Raw genomic sequence first — 20,232 nt, forward strand, 5'->3', positions numbered from 1 at the left:
TAGCCTTACAGATTAACGTCACGCAATGCCCTCTGCCAAAGAATAGTGTTCACTAGTATAATACTTTTGAAAACGGCTACAGATCGCGGATATAAGCCTGTATCAAGCCTCCCCATGTATCAATGCTCCCTAGTCTCCCCTATATTACCTGATCAGAAAATGCACTGAAACTATTCAGCATAGTTCTCTTACTTATTGATTACACTATTTATTGATTTGCTATAAAATCCAATAGAGATTCATTTTATATCTGTTTTTTCTCTCCTGAAGTTTGTTCTTGGATTTTCTTCAGCTTTTTTCCTAGTGCTATTTACTTCTTTTTAATTAGTTGATTTTATTAGGGTTAGCGAATCAGACGTGTGGGGTTTGAATACTCAGAATCAGAATGAACTTATAATGATTGGATTTTCCATGAAATTATTATTTTTATTAATATATTCGTTCTTTTCTTTTGCAGTTCTTAAGGCTTCGAACATAACAAGAACCTCTAAAGGACCAATCAACTCTTACGTCAAGGTGAGTAAGAAACAGAGCACCTTTTCACTATTTCGATTACTAACCCACAAACTGCTGTAATTTTTGGATTTTATTAATTTTTGTAATTGTTTCTTATATGTTCAGTTGTTGTTGAAAATGAGAGTAAATTGTTGCTTCAAATAAAATGAGGACTTTTTCTTATTCAAAGCTTTGCCAGTGTACCCAACAGGGAAATATGTTTTGGAGAGAACCCTATACAGATCATATAAAATAATTCACTTCATAACAAATCAAATTGAATTTATTTCTTTGTTATTGTCTATCACAGTATCACCTTTCATAACATATAAGTATACCTATAAAATTCTTCCAACATCAGTGTTAAAGAAAATCAAATTTCATAGCTATACCGAATAGTCGAATTGGCTATGTTTAAGGTTATTAATTTTATGTGGACTCAAAAGTAAATTAAATCATATTCTGTTAGTTTAGCAAGAGGTTCGAATAGAGTATTAGAAAAATGATCCATCCCAAACAAAAGAAGCAAGAATTAAGTGTGAAAGCTGATCATCGAAATAATGTAGAAACTGAAAAGTAAGTACAGTGCAGGTGTTCTCCATTTCAATTGTAAGGCATTATTGAAGGACGAAGGACGAACATTAGATATCGAAAACACCATATTATATTAAAGACATGGAGCTGGAGGTAGCTGAATAGTGGCAGAAAATTCACTATTGAATCATTTTGGGGTAGTGGTCAAGGGTTCTGAATTTCAAAAAATTTGAAAAATAGGAAATCTTTACGAAAGTAACGCTTGGTTTTTCGTCTCTTGATTTTTTCTATTTCATTAGTTCTTTCACTATTTATTGGAGAACTGTATTGTTCAGTTTTTGGACGTTAAAGATTCAACCACTGCGAACAATTTTGGATGAACAAACAAGGCAATGGGTTTAGGGTTTATTCCCGGATATCCTGGAGTATGTACATAACCTTTTCGTATTCCTGTAATGGAGCAACCTCGAAATCATATAAATTTCAGTTCTGAGAGCCTCTGAGGGTACAACGTTAACAGTGAAACATCGGCTGCTCCGGTGAGCAATAAAATTCCAAAATTTATGCCTTCCTCTTCTCTGAAGTGGGAAATACCTTTCTGTAGATTGCATTCACGTATTATCAACACAGTTCTGCCTGTTGTTTTTGAGATGCAGAAGACCTGGGTTTGTGAAAAATTTAGTAACCGCTGTAACATCGAGAATTTCACTTCACCCAAACATACATCCACTATTATCTTTTCATTCTTCATAAAGAATAGATGCAAGGAAAAATTGTATATATACCTAAATCGTAATTATGAAATAGCCACTCCCAAGGTACTGGATTATACTGGGGACGGAAAAGAAATGAAAAGAGCTGATTTATCAAGTGACGGCAGAAAAAAAAAACGATTTCAGACTCCTAGGTGTAAATGAAATACACTTCTCAGGCAAAATTAAAAACATTTTATACCAGCATTATTCCCATTTTTTCAGCCGATGATTTGACGAAGTAGATTTTCATCATCCATATAGGATATTTTGAATGGAAGAAATTTTCAAACTGCCAACAGTTAGGTGTATATTTATAATGAGTGCGTAATTCCATGAAATTTATTTGATGAAGCACCGTACTGAAATTGAATTGGTGAGTTTTCCTAAAAAGATCATCGTTTTCACAGAAGGTAGAGCTCATCAAAATAAGTCGTTCAACCAAAAATTGTCTATATAAAATATCCAAGATGGATGAGATACAACCCTTAGAAGTTCGACAAAATTTCATTGAATTTCAAGTACGGGATTGTGGACGGTGACTCCGGCATCCCAAAATCGAAACAAAACATAAACATATGGCTGAACAATGAATGGTTCAGTACCAAGTTCATCGGATTAGATGCATCAGGTCACTTTTGAGGGAATCATAATTGTTGTATCGTGCAATTTAGGGTGAAAAAAAAAGTAGAAAATCGAGGCAGTTTCTTGAAAGTGCTTATTTTAGTTATGTTGAAACATTTCTATGATGTTTCCCCATTTCGAACATTCCAACCATCCAGATTGTGTTGCTCATTGTGAAAAACGTGAATAAGTTAGACGAATTTTATTGGTGAGATTTTGAAATATTATTCAATTTGTTACACTTGTGTCCTAAGTCTCTTCTGTCAGTTCTTATCGAAATGAACCATTTCATAAAATCGTGTAAGTTACTAAAAAATAATGGGAACAAATCGGCAATCCTTAGGTTCCATTTTCATTACCACGTAAATATCGAACGAGCCAATATCTAAACGAAACCACATGGTCGAATCAGGTGATAAGTTTTTTCCCACTGCTTTGCCATAATTCAGATAACAAACGGTCTAGGGTCGTATTATGATCTATTTCAGTAATCATTTTCAATTTTTTTTTCCAACTTTGTCATTTTGAATATTTTGTATATGTGATTTTTGGTGAAACGCTTCATTTTGACCAGTTCTACCTTCTGTTGAAAAAAGCTCTACCTTCAAATACACCTTGTATATGTTCAGCTACATCATCATTTATATGTTAGACAACATTTTCATAGGAATCAATTAATTCAGGCAAATAATACTGATATTATCCAGAGAAATAGGTCCATAAACTCTTCAGCTAAATAAAAAAAACCCAAGTACATTTTAGGAAGCTTTAGTTCAATCCCAGCATTCGAAAAAAATTCTTTATTCAAATTGGTTTTGGCCACCATGCACTGCTGAAGAAAAAACATTATTTATTCTATAATCTTAAATGCCTATAGGCACAATTTTTAAACATTCCAATTGATGACAGTAAGTCGTTACAAGACTTATTCAATTTATTTAAGAAATCAAGAAATGTTTTCGAAAAATTTGTAATTTTGTTTTGAATGTTTATCTATGAGATTCAATAGGCACAAAAGCGGGACCTTTCATTTGAAACGTTTTTACTTTATAATTTCATCAATGAATAATAAGATTATATTATGAACTCGAAGACCATGTTGATGATCAAAATAAACTTATCTATTGTGAGAAAAACCAATGAGCCCCTGAAATCTTCCATTGAACCATAAAAGAAACCTCTCCATTTCGTGATGTTTTCGCCCATTTGAAAATTCTGCTGGTACACCGACTCTGCTATTCAATGTATTTTGACATCATGAGAGAGACAAATTTTGCAGTTTGTATTGAATGATAGGGATTACATAAACTTAGCAGAATAGCCCTAAATTCAACTTCCCCCCATTAATATTGCCAACAAAAATATGATTCAACCTTTTTGCAGTAACGTTATAAATTCATCAAGCTTTGACTTCATGCCTTGTTATAATTATTGATTCTAGAAAATGTGCTATTATATTAACTTCGTGAAAATTTATCTAATATAACCGAGAATATAACTAAACCACAGACTATGCATTTACTTCCTAATTTTAATTTAAAGCAACTTCTCAAATGACTTTCAACCATTTAACACAATATTTTCCGAATGACCATTTTCCGAAATTTCCCTGAAGTTGAAAATGTAAATCATCAAAATCCATGGGTCTGTGTCCTCTCTCTGAATTTTCTAGCTATTTCCGTATAATCAATAAATCACCAGTAAGAATCTCAATATGTTTAATTCTCTATTAACATGTGGACGATACAACTAAACTAAATAAATTGAATTAGGTACATGATTTTCATCAGAATGAGTTTAAGGTTTTAGTGTCCTCTATAATTGAGGAAGTTTCTGAAAATGTTCTTCCCATTGCTCCTAACATTTCTCACATCTTGTGACATATTCGGAATGTTTGAAGAAATTAAAATTGTTTATTTAATGAATTTTTATTAATGATTCTGAAGTAGATATTTGAAAACTAAAATAATCCTTCAAATGAGTCGTTAAGAAAAAAATCACTCAGTGTCAGATAACACGATCATTAAAGAAATTCATGTACGGTATCAGGAAATGAGCTAAATCTGAAACATATACCTTAGAGTAGCTGAGATTTCTACAGCTGTTGAAAATAATCATTAGGCAATTCATCAAAATTCGATTTAGCTATGATAACGCAAGATGTTTTCTCTTTCATAACATTCTGCTGTTGAAGTTCCATCAAATAAACTATAGGTCCCCTAATTTGCTTTTGCCTGATGAGTACCAAACTCCAATTTATTGGGATGCTGCGGGGTACCTTTACAATTTTCTGATAAAAGGTCAATCTTTATGGAAACGATGATATTCTTTTTTCAAAATCGTGTGGCATATAGGTATCAACGAAGACTCCAGCCATAAAAGCTGAACGTTGGTGGTGCTTCTGTCATAATAATTTCAATATTGTTGAATAATTTTTTTTGTTCTTTCGTTTTTTGCTTGAATACACCTGTTCAAAACATCGCGAAACAGTGTTTGGGAAAAATCGATAATAATCTACAGCAATATTTTGATACTATAAAGTCGGTGAGCATTTATGAATAGAACATTTCCACTCTCCTTCTATTTTCTCCCTAATTTCGAAGTAGGATTCAATAGTAAATGCTTTTTGCACGTCCGTAAAAACCATCTTTATAATTTGCTGATAATTTTACAACAACAAATCCAAAACGCTAATTTTACAGTTCACCTGGAAAATACCACATCACAAGCTAAGAATTACGTTAAGATATGGAATATCGAAGTTCAAAATTTCAAAGTCTACTTGACGTCGAATTTTATGAACGAGCATTATATATTAATCGATATTAATACTCATACTGCACTTTCTGACTTACTCCTAATTATTGAAATTAGAATTATTAGAATATCTTTCTATTCAACTTCAAGAATAAATCCATGTAGATGCCAGGCCTTGAAAGAAGAAGTTCAAGGACAAACCAAACTGGGGTGGTACATCTACTTGAACCCCTATAAAAAGAACTCTTTGTATCCCATTCGGAGAATGATGGCCCCTCATAGTAATGAAAATGTAGGTATGGAGCAATCAGAAACAACTTTTCGACGACAGTATATTTTATTGATCTCTAAATAAAGCATGCAGTCCAAACCATTCAATCACTTTATCGACCGCGGGTATTTTATGTAAATGCTTTCGACGATTGCCAAATGGGGACCTCAATTGCGAATCAAAGCGATTTTATCATCGCCCATCGAAGCGAACCGTCCCAAAATTCCGGAATTTGAATCTTCCACAGTCGGCCAGCTATCACATTACCATGATGACGCAGAAGACACTCCAGTGACGTAGCTAATGATATCGATCCGTGGGGGTTCCGTGCCCTAGTGCCCTCGTAGGACGGAGTGGAATGAACATTTCGGCAGAAAATGGAGGAACCACACTGAGCAATTCGTTCCTTAATAAGGAAACTCGAAATTGACGGGAAATTTCCTGTGCGGATAAAAAACTTGCCATCCTTAATCCAGATTTAAAACTTCCTGCATCGAAACAGTAACAAAACGCGAAAACCGCAGAAATCTTCTCTGACATTATGAATAATATCCATAACCAATGTTATAGATACATACGAAATTGGAATGATCGATTTTAGGTTTTTTTGTAGAACTGAATGTAAAGTTTCTGCCTAAAATTCGAAATCGCATTTTGCTGTGTATACTACATTATGACTACATTTGCGGAAAATAAAATAAAATTTCAAAATTGAACAATTTCCAATACAATGGGATTGAAAATCAGTAAATGAGCTAATTGTAAATTGCCATCACGAAGATTGGTGTTCGGATATAAGAGATTGAAAAAAAAACGAAAAATTTCTGTACCTTCAAAAGTAATCGTCAAATATTTTTGGAAATATCTGCAAAACTGCACTCATTGGTGTATGGGTTTTCGATATGTATTTCTTCCAAATATCTACGTTTGATCGTGTGTTTAAAGTATGCAAGTTTTATGGGGGAATACACCTTATCATCTAGGTTTGTGCAAATATTTTACATTTCGGGGCTCAGCTTACATCCAAATTTGAGGTCCCACTTAGGTAGCATAAATTTTAAATAAAAGACGACAAACCTCAGAGAGCAGAATGAAACACTAGAACAACGTTTCGGCGACTACATTTCAGGCCCTCAGGCTACAATAAATGATGCTATTAAGAGTACGTGAAATATCGTATTATGAACAAATTTAAAAAAATACTAATGAAAATAATCGAAAAAATACACAATAACATTCTCAAAAAATTCTCTGTTTGAGGACTGATTTATTTACCTGAGAAATCGTTAAATAAGATTTGAATTTTCAAGTTCAATTTAATTTTTTCAATATGAAAATCAGAAATATTTCATGTAAGTGACGTTATAGATTAGGAATGCCATTGAGATGTGAATATTTGATGAGGAACGCTGAAGAGTGACGGATGTTCAGTGTTGAAAGTATTGTGTATCAAATTATGCCGAGAATGACAAAGTCAAATAATATTTGGTCTTGGAGTGTGGTAAGTAACGAAACAGTTACATTTTACAACGTATTTGAAAGTAAAGCAAGCAAATATTACCCTCTCTATGAGAAAGTGGCCCTTTGTTGATAAAAATGTGTAGTAGGTATAGAAGAAGATATGAAGTAGAGTTCACTGGAAGTAGTGCTAACTCTACTACTCTACTGACTTCAAAAAACGTCTTAATTTTCGTATTTAGTGGTTTTCAAAGCTTAAATTAAATTTTACTATACTTGTTGTGTGTTGTGGTGTTCGAATTAAAATTCAGTTACAAAAATTGTGTTAACTGTTAAAAAAAGGAAAGAGAAAAAAAACGTTAATTAAATTTGAGATTTAATTCCTCTGATATCTGCACACGGTACCAAAAATTAAGTTAAAGAGCATTGTTATCGACTTTTGATCATTCTATTTTTTAACAGATGTGATAATTTCAAAGCTCAATTTTTGTTGTTGAATATTTCCCCAATATTTTGCGAAAATATGCATTGAATTTTTATTTTTGTATGGCTTATTCGCCTTATGCTTTACCAAATTATTGAATTCTACAGAGTTGACCTCTGTTGTGGCGGCAAATTGGAGCTGTTTTTTCGCAAATAATTCTTTCTGTTATATAGCTGATAAATAACAGGTAGGTACGAACTGCTCACTCAGCTTCAAGGATTATAAGGACGCATTTCATTTTTTATTGTATGTTAAACCTGCAATGAAAAAAACTAAACAAAATAACAAACTCATATCAAAAAGTAATGGCTTTTGAAAGTAATTTTTTCATACAATATCTTTATCCGAGATCCTGGTCTACGATTCATCAGAAGCCAAAAACATATTGTAGTATGGTAGTATGGTAAAAATATTGAATAAGTACAAGCTTATCGAGCGAAGAGTAGCGAAAATATTTATTAGTTTATCGTTTTGATGAAAAATCAGACAAAATGTCGTACTCAAGTTTTTTGTTTGACAAAAAATGATAAACAGATTCCACTTGACATTTTCACTGTCTGAATTATTTCATTGGGTTGAATCAGATTCCTTCATTTTCGAATTACGTATTTGACGTTTGTTAAAATCTTTTCTAAAACAAGGAATAAAAATTTGATATTTAGTACGCATGTGCCATAAGAAAATAAAGATTGCAATTTTAAAATATTACCTCAACGCTGTATAACAATTTCCAAATGATAATTTGCATATCCCAAGTCTACGCCCTTGTTCGTAGCAATAGTCGGTACAGGGTAGACGTCAACAAGATTTTGTCGTTGTGCAATTCCATATTTATGTGTATTTTGAAATTTTTTTCACTGTAAATCAGTAAAATTGCCAGCAAACATTAGCGAATGATCCGAATGCTGTTACTCTCAGGGAAATCTTTTTTCATATTTCAAAAAGCATTTTTATTTTCACTATTTCTGCTATCAAAATATCAAGGGAACAACATTTTGGAAACTTATTTCATTTTGATTTTCTAATTGTTAGTGCAAACTAAAGTCGATTCTGTGGTACTAGTACAATACGTTTCAATATTTTTTGTGCTGAATTGTGCTAGGTCTGTGGTGCTTCGTGCTGTTGAAATTTTTTTTTGTACGGTTCTTAAGATATTTCACATAAATGGGCCAACACTTTCGAAAAAGTAGTTTTCCACGGCTTAGACTTTATATGTACCATGTTGTATGTTTTGATGTTAGTTATTAACAATTAGGAAAAAGTTAGCCTATCTCTTTCTTTTTCCTCAATGAAAGCAGATACAAAAAATTGTGCCACACTAGGCCAACTTCCGTTTAAAATTGTCACGAAAATCCCGTTCATTTTCCGAAAAATTGAATATTCTGAAAAAAAGTAAGCTAAGTACTTTCGCGTACAAACAAGTCTTCTTCACAGATTACTCTGTAATCTGTGGTCGTATTCTCATAAACGAACCGTCTCGTCGGTTGTAATTTGTGATATCATTTGAAAGCTAAGTTTTGGCAACACCATCAGTGGAATCCGCTTCCGATAATTGCGTCACGGTCCTCAACGGTCTGAATCTAGAGGCATGGTAGTTGTCATGTTTACTGATTTTCTTACAATCTACTTTTTTTATAATTTTCATCATTTGAAGGAAAAAGTGAAAGCGTTTTATGACAATCATCACAATTGTAGTTTGTAGCACAAAAAACGAAAGTGCTTAGCTCCATTTATTTTAATTTTAGATTTTCTAAGCAAAAAGAGGTACTGTCGCCAAAATTCAAACGACGTCACTCAGATGTCGTCTTTTTCAGCTGTTGGAACCAACTTTTTTGAAAAGTGCTGGGTAGCCAGTTTTGCTCATTTTGCGAAATATCTTGAAACCCATGTAAAATAAAAAAAGATTCAAAAGGAATGAGAGATACAACCAAGCCCAATTCAGCAGAAAAATGGATGCAGTGTCGGACAAATGAAAATGTTTGTTGGACTGAGAAGAGTAGTGAAAAAAGGAATTTATTCTCCTAAGGTATACCTATATTGGTTCATTTTTGTTGTTGATATGTAAGAAGTTAGAGAATTCAAGAGTCCAGGGCCCGAAAAAACATTAAACAGAAACAACAATAGTATTGTCGTATTCATTCCAAGTTAGGGACTCGCACTATATACATGATTTACTAAAGAACAATAATTCGGGTTGAAGCGGATTCGAACAAATCCATTTTAGTATAGATATGTAGGTACAGATAACAGTGTTTCCCCCGTTGGAGCGATGTAGAATGTATTTGCCCCGAAAATGATTCCTTTGCGGGTCTTTTGAAACAATATACTTTTAATTTCAAATAGACTCCTGCCGTTACACAAACACGTCCAGTCTTTGCAGTAGAGCCGCTCGGCATGTGGCGAAACGAACATCGAGATGTCGACATGTTGGCAGAGAAAATAATACAGAGTAAATTTCATAATCATGTCCGACAAGACATCAACTGCCAACGTAGCATGAATTCACGCTTCTCTTCAGCTGCTCAGGATCGTGTTTCCCAGTATACAAAGGTCGATATTTGCGGTCATGATAAAACGGACCGTAATCACATCAGAAAACAACGGCGTATCCGACGACGTCCTTTGTAGGAGGCAGGATTTGCCGCCCTCTTGATTCGCCAAAGGGGTTTTCCGCTATACCGTATTTTTCCGCTACTGATATCGGCCTGTTCGTGTGGGCCTCTTGAGAGCTATTGCATAATCATGATTGAGGGCAGAGTTGCGTTCAAGGCAGATATTGAAGAGCTTCTCCATGCTCTCTTGAAACTGGAAAAAGCTGCATCATAATCCGTTTTGAATGTATCACGATGAAAAGAAAAAAAATACATGATTCCTGATTTCTTTACATGCTTCGGCATATGAAACTCTAAGCAGCCTGTCTTCTCAGTCTCTGATAATATAGATATAGAACACCCATTTTATGAATAAAATCCTCGACTGAAGTCAAGAAAAATTTGAATGGAATGATTTGAATTCATGTTAAAAACCTCTAAACATAAAAAGATATTCTGTTCGACTAACAGTTCGTAGCATCATTTGTAACAAGAAACTCGCCCTTTTTGAAACACATAATCCTTTCTGGATTTTCGATGTCGAGTTGAATGAAATTCCGAATATTTTTTCGGACTCATCAACAAATCTATGTGCATGCATTTGTGCGTGTTTGCAATAAATTATTATTTTTTTGTTTGTATATTTCAAATAAATATAGATCAATATTATGACACTTATGACATATAAGGAACATTAAAAATTATCTTATGACAATGACAATTAGTGTTACTGTTTTTTAGTTATTATTATTATTTAGTATTGGGCTACTGTCATATGTTATAATTTATTTGATGGAATTGAGGCAGATTTACTTCTTGCACTGGAATGCTGATTATGGCCACTGATAAGATTAGAACTGCACCGCTTGACTCTATTGGAACAGAAAAAGTACTTTAAGATATTGGAAAGATTATTATGACAGACGATAGGGACAATTTTTATAGTAAAAAAAGTCTTTGTGTTGCTCAGATGTAATAATCTTTTTTGTCGTACTAGTCTCCAGTATTTGAGTTGAATTTATTATATGTATTATGAATGACACTACCTTGTTTTTTCTGTCTACTCGAGCAGAAACTAACGAAATGATTTCTTTGAATTTTAATATTTAAATTTTGTAAGTATACACTCAACGATTTACTATTTCAAAAAGAATCTTTGAAATCAAAATAATCAACTCTCCGTCCACCTTTCAAGGTAGTCTCAAACTACTAGATATAAAACGTCAACGTGTGCAATTTTTCATTTGTTTTTCAATTAAAGAAGATAAAGAGCTTAATGCAAAGGAACCGGTAAAGTGGGTTAACTTCGAACAGTACGGGTAATTTCGGATAATTCGATGTAAAATCAAATTTAGCGGCAGTATCATCTCATAATGGGTAACCGAACTTGTGTATCCTTATAATTATGTTCACTGTAATACAAACTTCAAATTAAAGTGAAAATCCGATGTAGTGGTAGTGTTTATTTCTCGTACAGGTGAGTTCAATAATAAATAAATATTAAACATTCATGCAAATCACCATTTATATTTGTGTATCCGACTATCGAAGATAAAAAAATTGTTGCAAAAAACCAAGTTATTCAGGTTTTGGAAGAACCCAAAATTTTTAGAAGAAATAAATATATTTTCAAAGTTACGAATCTTGATATGCATATATGTTTTAATAAGTCTTTTATACTTATTTACAAATTTTAGAATCATCTCTTCTGTTTTATGTTTGTTTAATGTTGAAATAAGCCGAATTTGTATTATCTGGACAATAAAAGTATTTTTAATATATCCAAATGTGTTTTTTTATTCAAAATTTTCATTAAAACCTCTAAAATATGCTTATTTTAGTAGTTTTGGTGTCCGAATTAATTAAACACACGGAGTTACTTCAATTTACGTGCAATTTAGATTCTGTCCGATTTTACCCCATCTGTGCGGGAAATTCCGAACACTATCTGAATAAAAAAAATACTAACCTTAAATTTGACTATTTTTCATATGAAATATGTTTGAATAAATTACCAAAAAATCTATATTCAATTTTTCAATATTTTTTCACATTTCACTCTTCTGTATTCGGACGAAAACTTCATATTTCGTCCGAAGTTACCCCACTTGACGGTACATGGTGATCGCGAGCTATAAAAATATTAATACTCCCAAACCACTATATCTTTATTCGGAGTTTTTATATGTTTCATTCGCCATTTTCCAGCTTCAAATTTGGTTAGTCAAAGTCATTTCCGCTATGTTCGATCGAGGTTATGTAGAAATTATCACATCACACCAAAATTCTTGTTCAATACAATTTTGTATACAGTAAACTTTTTATCAATAGTTTGGGGAACGTTTTTGAGAGCATTGGGGTAATTGCAAGTTACAGTTATCCAATTTGGAAACGCTGAAAAATCATTTAAAGCAGTCAATTTGTTAATTTTTCACTAAGGAAAACCTGTGCTGAAACTATGTTATGACGTTATCTTGATGGGGAGATTTATATAATGAATATTTCAAAATCTGCCTTCGGGTAGACAAAAAAAATCTTCATATTTTTAGCCTGTTCGTTTTAGTAGGAAAAAGAAGAAGTAGAAGGGCAAAAAATTTCCAGAAAATATCTTGCTGAAGAGATCTCTTTTCCATCGATCCAGTTGGCAATAGCTAAGAAATATCCCCGATTATTCAAATGACAGATGGACCGGAAACCTTCGAGTTTATCGTCTTTGGACTCGTTTCAAGGAATAGACTATGCATAAATTAAATGACAGATTCAGAGCGTTGCCTGTTGATAGTTATCAAAGCGCATACAATCACTCAGCTTCCTTAACATTATGAATCAATTTGGATCGAACTTTCCATCTGACACGTAATGTTTCTTTTGCCTTCCAGGTCTACTTGAGCGATCAATCAGGAGAAGTGAACGGAAATGGAAAAACATCTCAGCGCACGGCCGTGCAAGCGGATTCAAATAAACCCATTTTCAATCACGTGTTCAAGCTAGGGGATTGCAATAAACATGAAAGGCTACACATCGACGTTTGGCACAGGGACCGATCCGCAAGGTAAGTTATTAGTTCATCTTTGTTCCCACAGCCTGAGGTCATTCAGAAATCGATCCGGTAACCGGGAAGGATTGAGACGAGAGCAGTGGCGTGTAGTGTCCCACGATTTGCAATGCGAGAGGGGGCGGCGGCAAAACTCTCGGGGGGGTCCTATCAACAACGGTCTACTTCAAGAGAATGTTCACGCCACACTCTTCTGGGCTCTAGATATGTTTAAAGAGTTCATATTTTGACTAAATATGGTGATATAATGAAGATTGACTTCATCCTACAGGGAAGAAAATGATTTTGGATAAAAAAGTTCTATGTAGGCAATGATTATTGAAAGTAATGGTACCAATGGAACCTTAATTATCAGGAGAAATGTCTCAAACATTTGAAATCTGTCACAACAAACCTCTCGTGATTACATTTATGAATCATATCATAATTTATAGGAGAAACTATATACAGGGTGAATCTTTGACTCATACAATTATTTCAACAGTAGATTCCTGGGGTCAAAAGAAAAACTTTTTTTCCATACCATTTTTTCCGATTCCGCCTGATAAAAAGAAATACCCATTTTAAGTTTTCATAATGAGGTGTGCCACCCCTGGAAACATAAAATTACCTTCACAAAAACTAGCCAAATCTGTATCACTACAAATCTGTGGATCTTTCAGACAGAGTTGTATTCAGCCAAATTACCCAATTTTGCAAATTTCACAGATAGATTTTGGTCAAATTATTCGAAAAAGGCGCATTATACCAGAAAATATGAAGAATAATTTTATTTTACAATACGTTCAAATATTCATTAGATACCCTTTAACTTAGTTTAGAGAGTTGGGTTCTTTGAATTTTTGGTATTTTCATTGTACGTAATGGTCAAAATGAGAAAACTGGAAGTTGTCGGTGATATCTTTTGTTCGAAAAAAATTCATCAAATAAATTAAAAACTATATTCCGGAATTCATTTCAATCGGTATAATCGGTAGAACCGTTTGTGAGAACTACAAATAATTTTTTTTATGATTTTTCAACAGCCTGTATCTTTCAAACCGAGCCGATTCGGAAAAAATGGTAAGGGAACAGAGTGTTTTCTTTGATATCAAGAATCTACTGTTGAAATATTTGAACGAAGACTCGCCCTGTATTATAATCTCACTACCTATAGTCTTCTACAGAGTCTTTTTAATGATTTTAACATCGCAGTGGGCATTTAATCATACTTTGCCAATACTCATAAGAGGGTCTTGAGCAGAAACATACGGCAGATAGTATAAATGAAAAACTATTTTTACTTTGATGCCACAGGGTGTTAAAGCTCAAAAATAATTCAGTTTTTAGAATTAATTAAGAATGCCTGAAGATATATTCACTTTTAATGTTTCTTGCGTGCTACAAACATTATCAGTTTCACAAAATCTGAAGTGGTGACCCCAAAAATATATAAGAAATGATTGACTGTTGGTGGATCATAAAACTGGTAATTGATACTGTTAGTAGCGTTGATTAAGAAGCTATTTGATATTAAAATTTCCCAAACTTGAATGGAACTAACGTTTTAGTCATTTCGTGAAGATTCTTGAAGGAAATGGCGTTGGACGAAAGATCCAAATCTCACCGTTTCCGAGAAAATCTGCGTCAAACATTTTGAGATTTGATTCATCATAAAAAAGGAATACAGAAATTTAACGGGATCTTGATCGAAAATTAAGAAAGCAAATCAAAGTAAAAAAAATCTATATACACATCATTGTTGACAAACAGACAACGTCCACCCAAATTTTTCGAGCTCTTCAACATTACTTTTCAAATTTTAACAACCTATGTCTCTGAAGTGAACAGCGTTCACATGCTCGTAGGAAATTGGTTCTTATTTTCATTCGTGCTTTATACACTTTCAGACTGTCAGACCTACTCTGAGACACCCTGTATAAAAAGTAACATTTTATCACTTCCCAAAGGGTAAAATGAAAACTGCACTGGTAGTAATAAGTAAGATGAGGCGCTTTCATTGCTGCGTGAGTCCGCCTCTGGACGAAAGGCTTCGGGTTGAGTTTCGGCGTTTTTACAGTGAATTATGTTATTTGAGGATGCAAAGATATGGAGCTAAAACACTTTTATAACCTCTCTTTTGCTACGATATTCTCGATTTCACCATAGAAACGTGACAGTAATCTTGACAACGATTCACGTTATTGAGAAAGCGCGATTCCGAAATACAAATGAAAACCAACCGTTATGACTACCTTTCTAACAGCAAAGGTTCGGGATAAATCTAATAAATTCGGTACAGAAAGTTTAAACCGCTTCCTGGGTATTTATACCTTCGTGGGTATTTATACCCAACCAGCAATTTTGAATTTTGATGAATAATTTCTAGAAAGGTGAGCCACCTAATCCAATAGTTGATGGGTCCATCATGAAGATCGTGTGAGAAAAATTCAAATTCCTGATAAATATTACAGATGCATGGATTCTCTTCATAATTTTCAATTCACTCTATTCCTGAATGAGAATTGATCCTACATAAAATTGAATCCAAGTATACGACAATAAAAGGATGTTGCTACCACAGCATATGCCTCATAATACAACGTCAGACCATTGCTTAGCTTTCAAATCATCATTACCCTGAAGATGGTGTGCTACCTATAGTGTATTGATTCCGAGTGCTGCTGATTGCGTCGGACTGTCCAAAATAACTTCAGTTCAGTAGTGAAAAATATCAGAGTTATGGTCGTTTTAAAAATTGTCCTACTGTGATGTACCAATCCAAAGTATTCTATTTTGTTTGCGAAAACTCTATTAATTCGGAATGGAACTCGGGAAAAAATACAGCATTACTGGTTTTTTCACATTTTACAATTTGTTACATGCAGAATTCACTTCCGCATTGCTCAACAGATTTGTATACAGGGTGAGTCTTTGATTCGAACAAATATATTAACAGTAGATTCTTGAGGTCAAAAGAAGCATTCACCATTTTGTCCTAATCGGCTCGATTTAAAAGATACAGGCTGTTAGAAACCATAAAAAAATGTTATTTTCAGTTCTATCTCACAAACGGTTTTATTGAATGAAAGGTATTTCGCAATATGATTTTTCATTTATTTGATGTATCATTTCCGAACACAAGATATCACCCACGTCTTCCAGTTTTCTCATTATATTTTTATATATTATATTAAAATTCAAAGAACCCAACTCTTGAAACTAAGTTGGACGCTATCTAATGTATATTTGAACGTTTTGTGAATAAAAGTATTCTTAATATTTTCTCGTATAATGCGCCGCGTTTTCGAGTAATTTGATTTTCAAAAATAAAAAATATTTGTGATATTTTTGGGTACTTTGGCGGAATGCAACTCTGTTTAAAAGATCCACAGATGTGTAGTGTTACTGATTTAGCTATAGTTATTCTGAAGGTCATTTTGTTTTAGCGTCAGGGGTGGCACTGCTCATTATGAAAACTTAAAATGGTTATATCCTTTCATCAGGGCCGAATCGGAAAAAATAGTATAGGAAAGAAGCGTTAAAATATTTGTACGACTCACCCCGTATAAGTACAATGCGAGAATAAACTTGGAATGCATTCACCACGGGTTTCATAAAGCTTGATCGGGGAATAAACGCTTGATTGATGAATAGACGTCAATTTCTTTTCAATCGATAATTCAGTTATCATTCAGAATATCATTGTCGAATCAAATTATGATGTTCATACGTCCATTGTATTATTCGCAATTGGTACTTCTTCAATATATTCAGAAAAGGTTTCAGTGATTTCGTTTCAACAATCGAGTGACTGTCAAATCGTTGATCGGACAATCGAAGTTTTATGAAACCCGCTGTCAGTATATCAAAGACAGTTTTTGTTGTTGTGAATGCTCCTTTTGGTGTAAGAAAATGTATAGCGTGTCCCAGAATTTGAGATCGGACGTAATCGATAATTTTATGAATATCAATAATGAAATATTGGAGGCAGTTTGAAAACGACATTTGTTCATAATTTTTCGTCAAACAAAATAGATTGAATAAAAATAAGTAAGGAGAGTAGCATCGTATTGAACCAAGATTAGCTAGGATATTTATTATATTGTCGTGAGAAACAACGTTTATTGCAAAATCGGACAAAATACCGTACTCAGCTATTTTGTTTGATAATAAACGATGAAAAAATACCATTATATCATTATAAATTTTGAAAAGTGACCCTCTTGGTTGGTGAACCTGTAAACCGTGATTGGAAAATATTGGTTGACTCAAATTTCGAGTTTATTTGACCGTCGATAGAATTTCGAAAATGTATTTTTTTTAATTTTTCATTTTTTTAATTTTTCATTCCTTGATTGTTTTTACATCGAACAGGGATGAATTAGGTCGAAAAGGATTTGGTACTACCTTCATAGTATTATCTTCAATAGTTCAACAACAAAAAATTCCAAAGGGCTGATTTTTCTCTTCTTTATTCCTCTATAAATCAAAAGGCAATTGGTATGCATAGGGAGTTCGTCTCCTTGGGGGCGACTTTTCACTTGTGAACCCATTGTAAGTCCAAATAATCTGCAGCTTATATGATTGATTCCACGATGTGATGGAGCACTTCCTCTTGTCAATAAGAGTAAAGTGTATAGTATACACATCATTTCCGGTAAAGGGATATATGTATCCAATGTGGAAACTGAATGTGATTAAATCATGGAGGCTAGATAATTCTCAGTAATTTCGTAGGATGTGAGAAATTTCTTTATTGAGTTTTGAACATTTTGAATAAATTGTATTTTTTAGATATAGGTATAGCTAGTACCAGTAATATCCCATATCAAAAAATTTCTTTCGGACTGAATCTTCTATTGAAAAATATATAACTAGTTCAAATGATTGCTATAGGACTTTTCTTCCTGATTCCATTTTCAATTTTTCAGAACCCCCATCGAACAGTATCTTTGATAACTCTTTGGGAACTTATATCTTGGTGACTAGCGCACATACTGCAAATTACTAAGAAACAGTTCTTGCAAAAAATTTCAAATATTCCTTATCTACTCACCCATTACCATAATAATGTTGAGAAGTATAAGTGCAAATACTATCCACCCTAGTTTGACATGTCTTTGAATTACATCAGCCATGTTATGAACCGTCAGTTGATCAAATTTGTTCATACGAATTGAATTGGTGTGACAGTTCGAGTTGAACTTGAACGTCAAAAGTGATGACACTTTTTTACGTTTTGAGACAACCAAGCTTTCTGAAATGGGTGGTAAAATTTTGGAATACTTTCCAGCGAGCTTTCCAGTATTTAAAGATGTAGGTATTATTACGACAGTCTAACATCGACTTCAAACAATCCGAAGCATCCACTATCAATAACAACTTGATTGCATGTCGTTTTCTGATTGGTTATTCTCTGAAAGTACTTAACTCGAACTTGTTGGAAAATTTGGTTCTTGAATCACAAATCCTAATTCACGTATCTATGATTGATTTACTTTTTTGCATAAGGAGGGTATAATCACGTATAATCTTGATCTAAAGCTAGAAGAAATTTTATGACCTATTTTGCTTGAAATTTACTACGTAGTAATCGATTTAACCTTCATTAATAAGCTTCAATGCTTCATTGTAGTTCTTCTAATAGTTTATGAAGTTCTTTCGATTCAAATTCATTAGGCATCTATTTTTTGACTTGTTTTCTGTCTTGATTGTGTATTTTGCTAACATTACTCTCAGAGTGCTGAGTGCGTCAATGTAGAATACAGAAGATTTGGTTTTGTAATGGTGAACCACTGACCAATGGATATAGGACCAACATCGTTTTTAGCTGTTATGAAACGTTTTCATCGCTCATTACTAGTTAAATTGAAAGTATTTGGTCAAACTACCACACATTATGATAATGAGCCTTAGGTTAGTTAACTGTGAAAACGTTACACAACAACTAATAACGGTGATGGTCGAATTACCTTTGGTTAACGTAAGTTTTATTATTATTTTTATTATTATACAATGGTAAAGAGTTGAGGCTAAGCCTATAAACTCACAAAAAAGAAAAAAAAAAATAAGCATATGAAAAATACACCAAAAACAGTGAAATGCAAAGGAAAGAAAGGAAACTGACAACTGCACAAGTGGCACTCACTCGCGACGAATCCAAGCATCATAGCTATTCTTAAAGGCATTCACAGAAACTGAGTCCACCACCGATGAAGGTAGAGAGTTCCACACCGAAAACACGCGGTTTGTGATAAAATACTGCCTTTGCTGTGTTTTGAAGTTCTCCTTCCTCAGTTTGTAAGCGTGACCTCGAAGACGGTCGTCAAGGTTCAACTTGAAGAGACTGCTGAGGTCAACTCCGAAAAAGTTGTGGAGAGCACGGTAGGTTATGATGAGATTCCCACGTTGCCTTCTTTCATCAAACGTAGACAACTTCATGATGGACAGTTGTCAAAGCTTGAAATTTTTCAAGCTATAGAACCTACTGATTTACTTGCCATTGATTCGAAGGGGAAGAGAAGCAAACAGTTTATAGTTCAGTGCACAAAACAGCTGATATAACCTCACTGTAGTTTTGCTTCACTTCACTTTGCACTTTTTAGTTTTCAAGTGAAAATTAGACAACAACAACAAACTTTGAAACAAAATATAATCAATAGGCCCCTGGTGACATGGCGATAAAAAACCATTACTGAAAAAAAATGAGAGTATTTACTCGAGTATTAATCATATATTCATATACCAAAAAGACTAAACTTCCTCACATGACCTGTTGCTTCAATTGTAACACTAGCTTCTATTTTTCTCCTCTCAGATCATCGAACATTTCCGGAGTATTCCTGGCTCCTCATCTTTTGTAAAATTCCTCAATGACTCATTCAGGATTCTCCCTCGAAAACAAATCTGAACTATTTGAGGTCACGTGTTTTGGTATTTCTCATTCAGAATGACTTACAACTTCAAATATCAAGGGCACATGGCTTTCCAAAGCATGAGTGACCAGTTTGTAGACTAGGCAAGAAGAAGAGACCATTCAAAGAATCAATTTCCTGTGGACTCTCTCCAGTGATATAGATATTTTTCAAAAATCTCTGAAGACCAATCACGAATGCTCACCGAAATGAATGATCTGAAGTAATGGAGAAAGTTGAATAAACCTTCAAGTCCTTCTTCCTTCAATTATTCAAAAATAATCTCAGCAAGATGGTCTTTACTGCAATCTCATA

General features: G+C 33.6%; 1 protein-coding gene across 1 annotated transcript in view; it reads left to right on the forward strand.

Moving 5' to 3' along the window:
- Window positions 1-20,232, forward strand: part of LOC123315465 — a 117,205-nt gene that overhangs the window by 22,423 nt on the left and 74,550 nt on the right. Inside the window, exons 3-4 of the mRNA XM_044901157.1 lie at window positions 458-516; window positions 12,846-13,018. Coding sequence (XP_044757092.1) covers window positions 458-516; window positions 12,846-13,018 — 232 coding nt within the window. The remainder of the gene's footprint in view (window positions 1-457; window positions 517-12,845; window positions 13,019-20,232) is intronic.

Source organism: Coccinella septempunctata, chromosome 6 (assembly GCF_907165205.1).
Source record: "Coccinella septempunctata chromosome 6, icCocSept1.1, whole genome shotgun sequence".
Lineage (NCBI taxonomy): Eukaryota > Metazoa > Arthropoda > Insecta > Coleoptera > Coccinellidae > Coccinella > Coccinella septempunctata.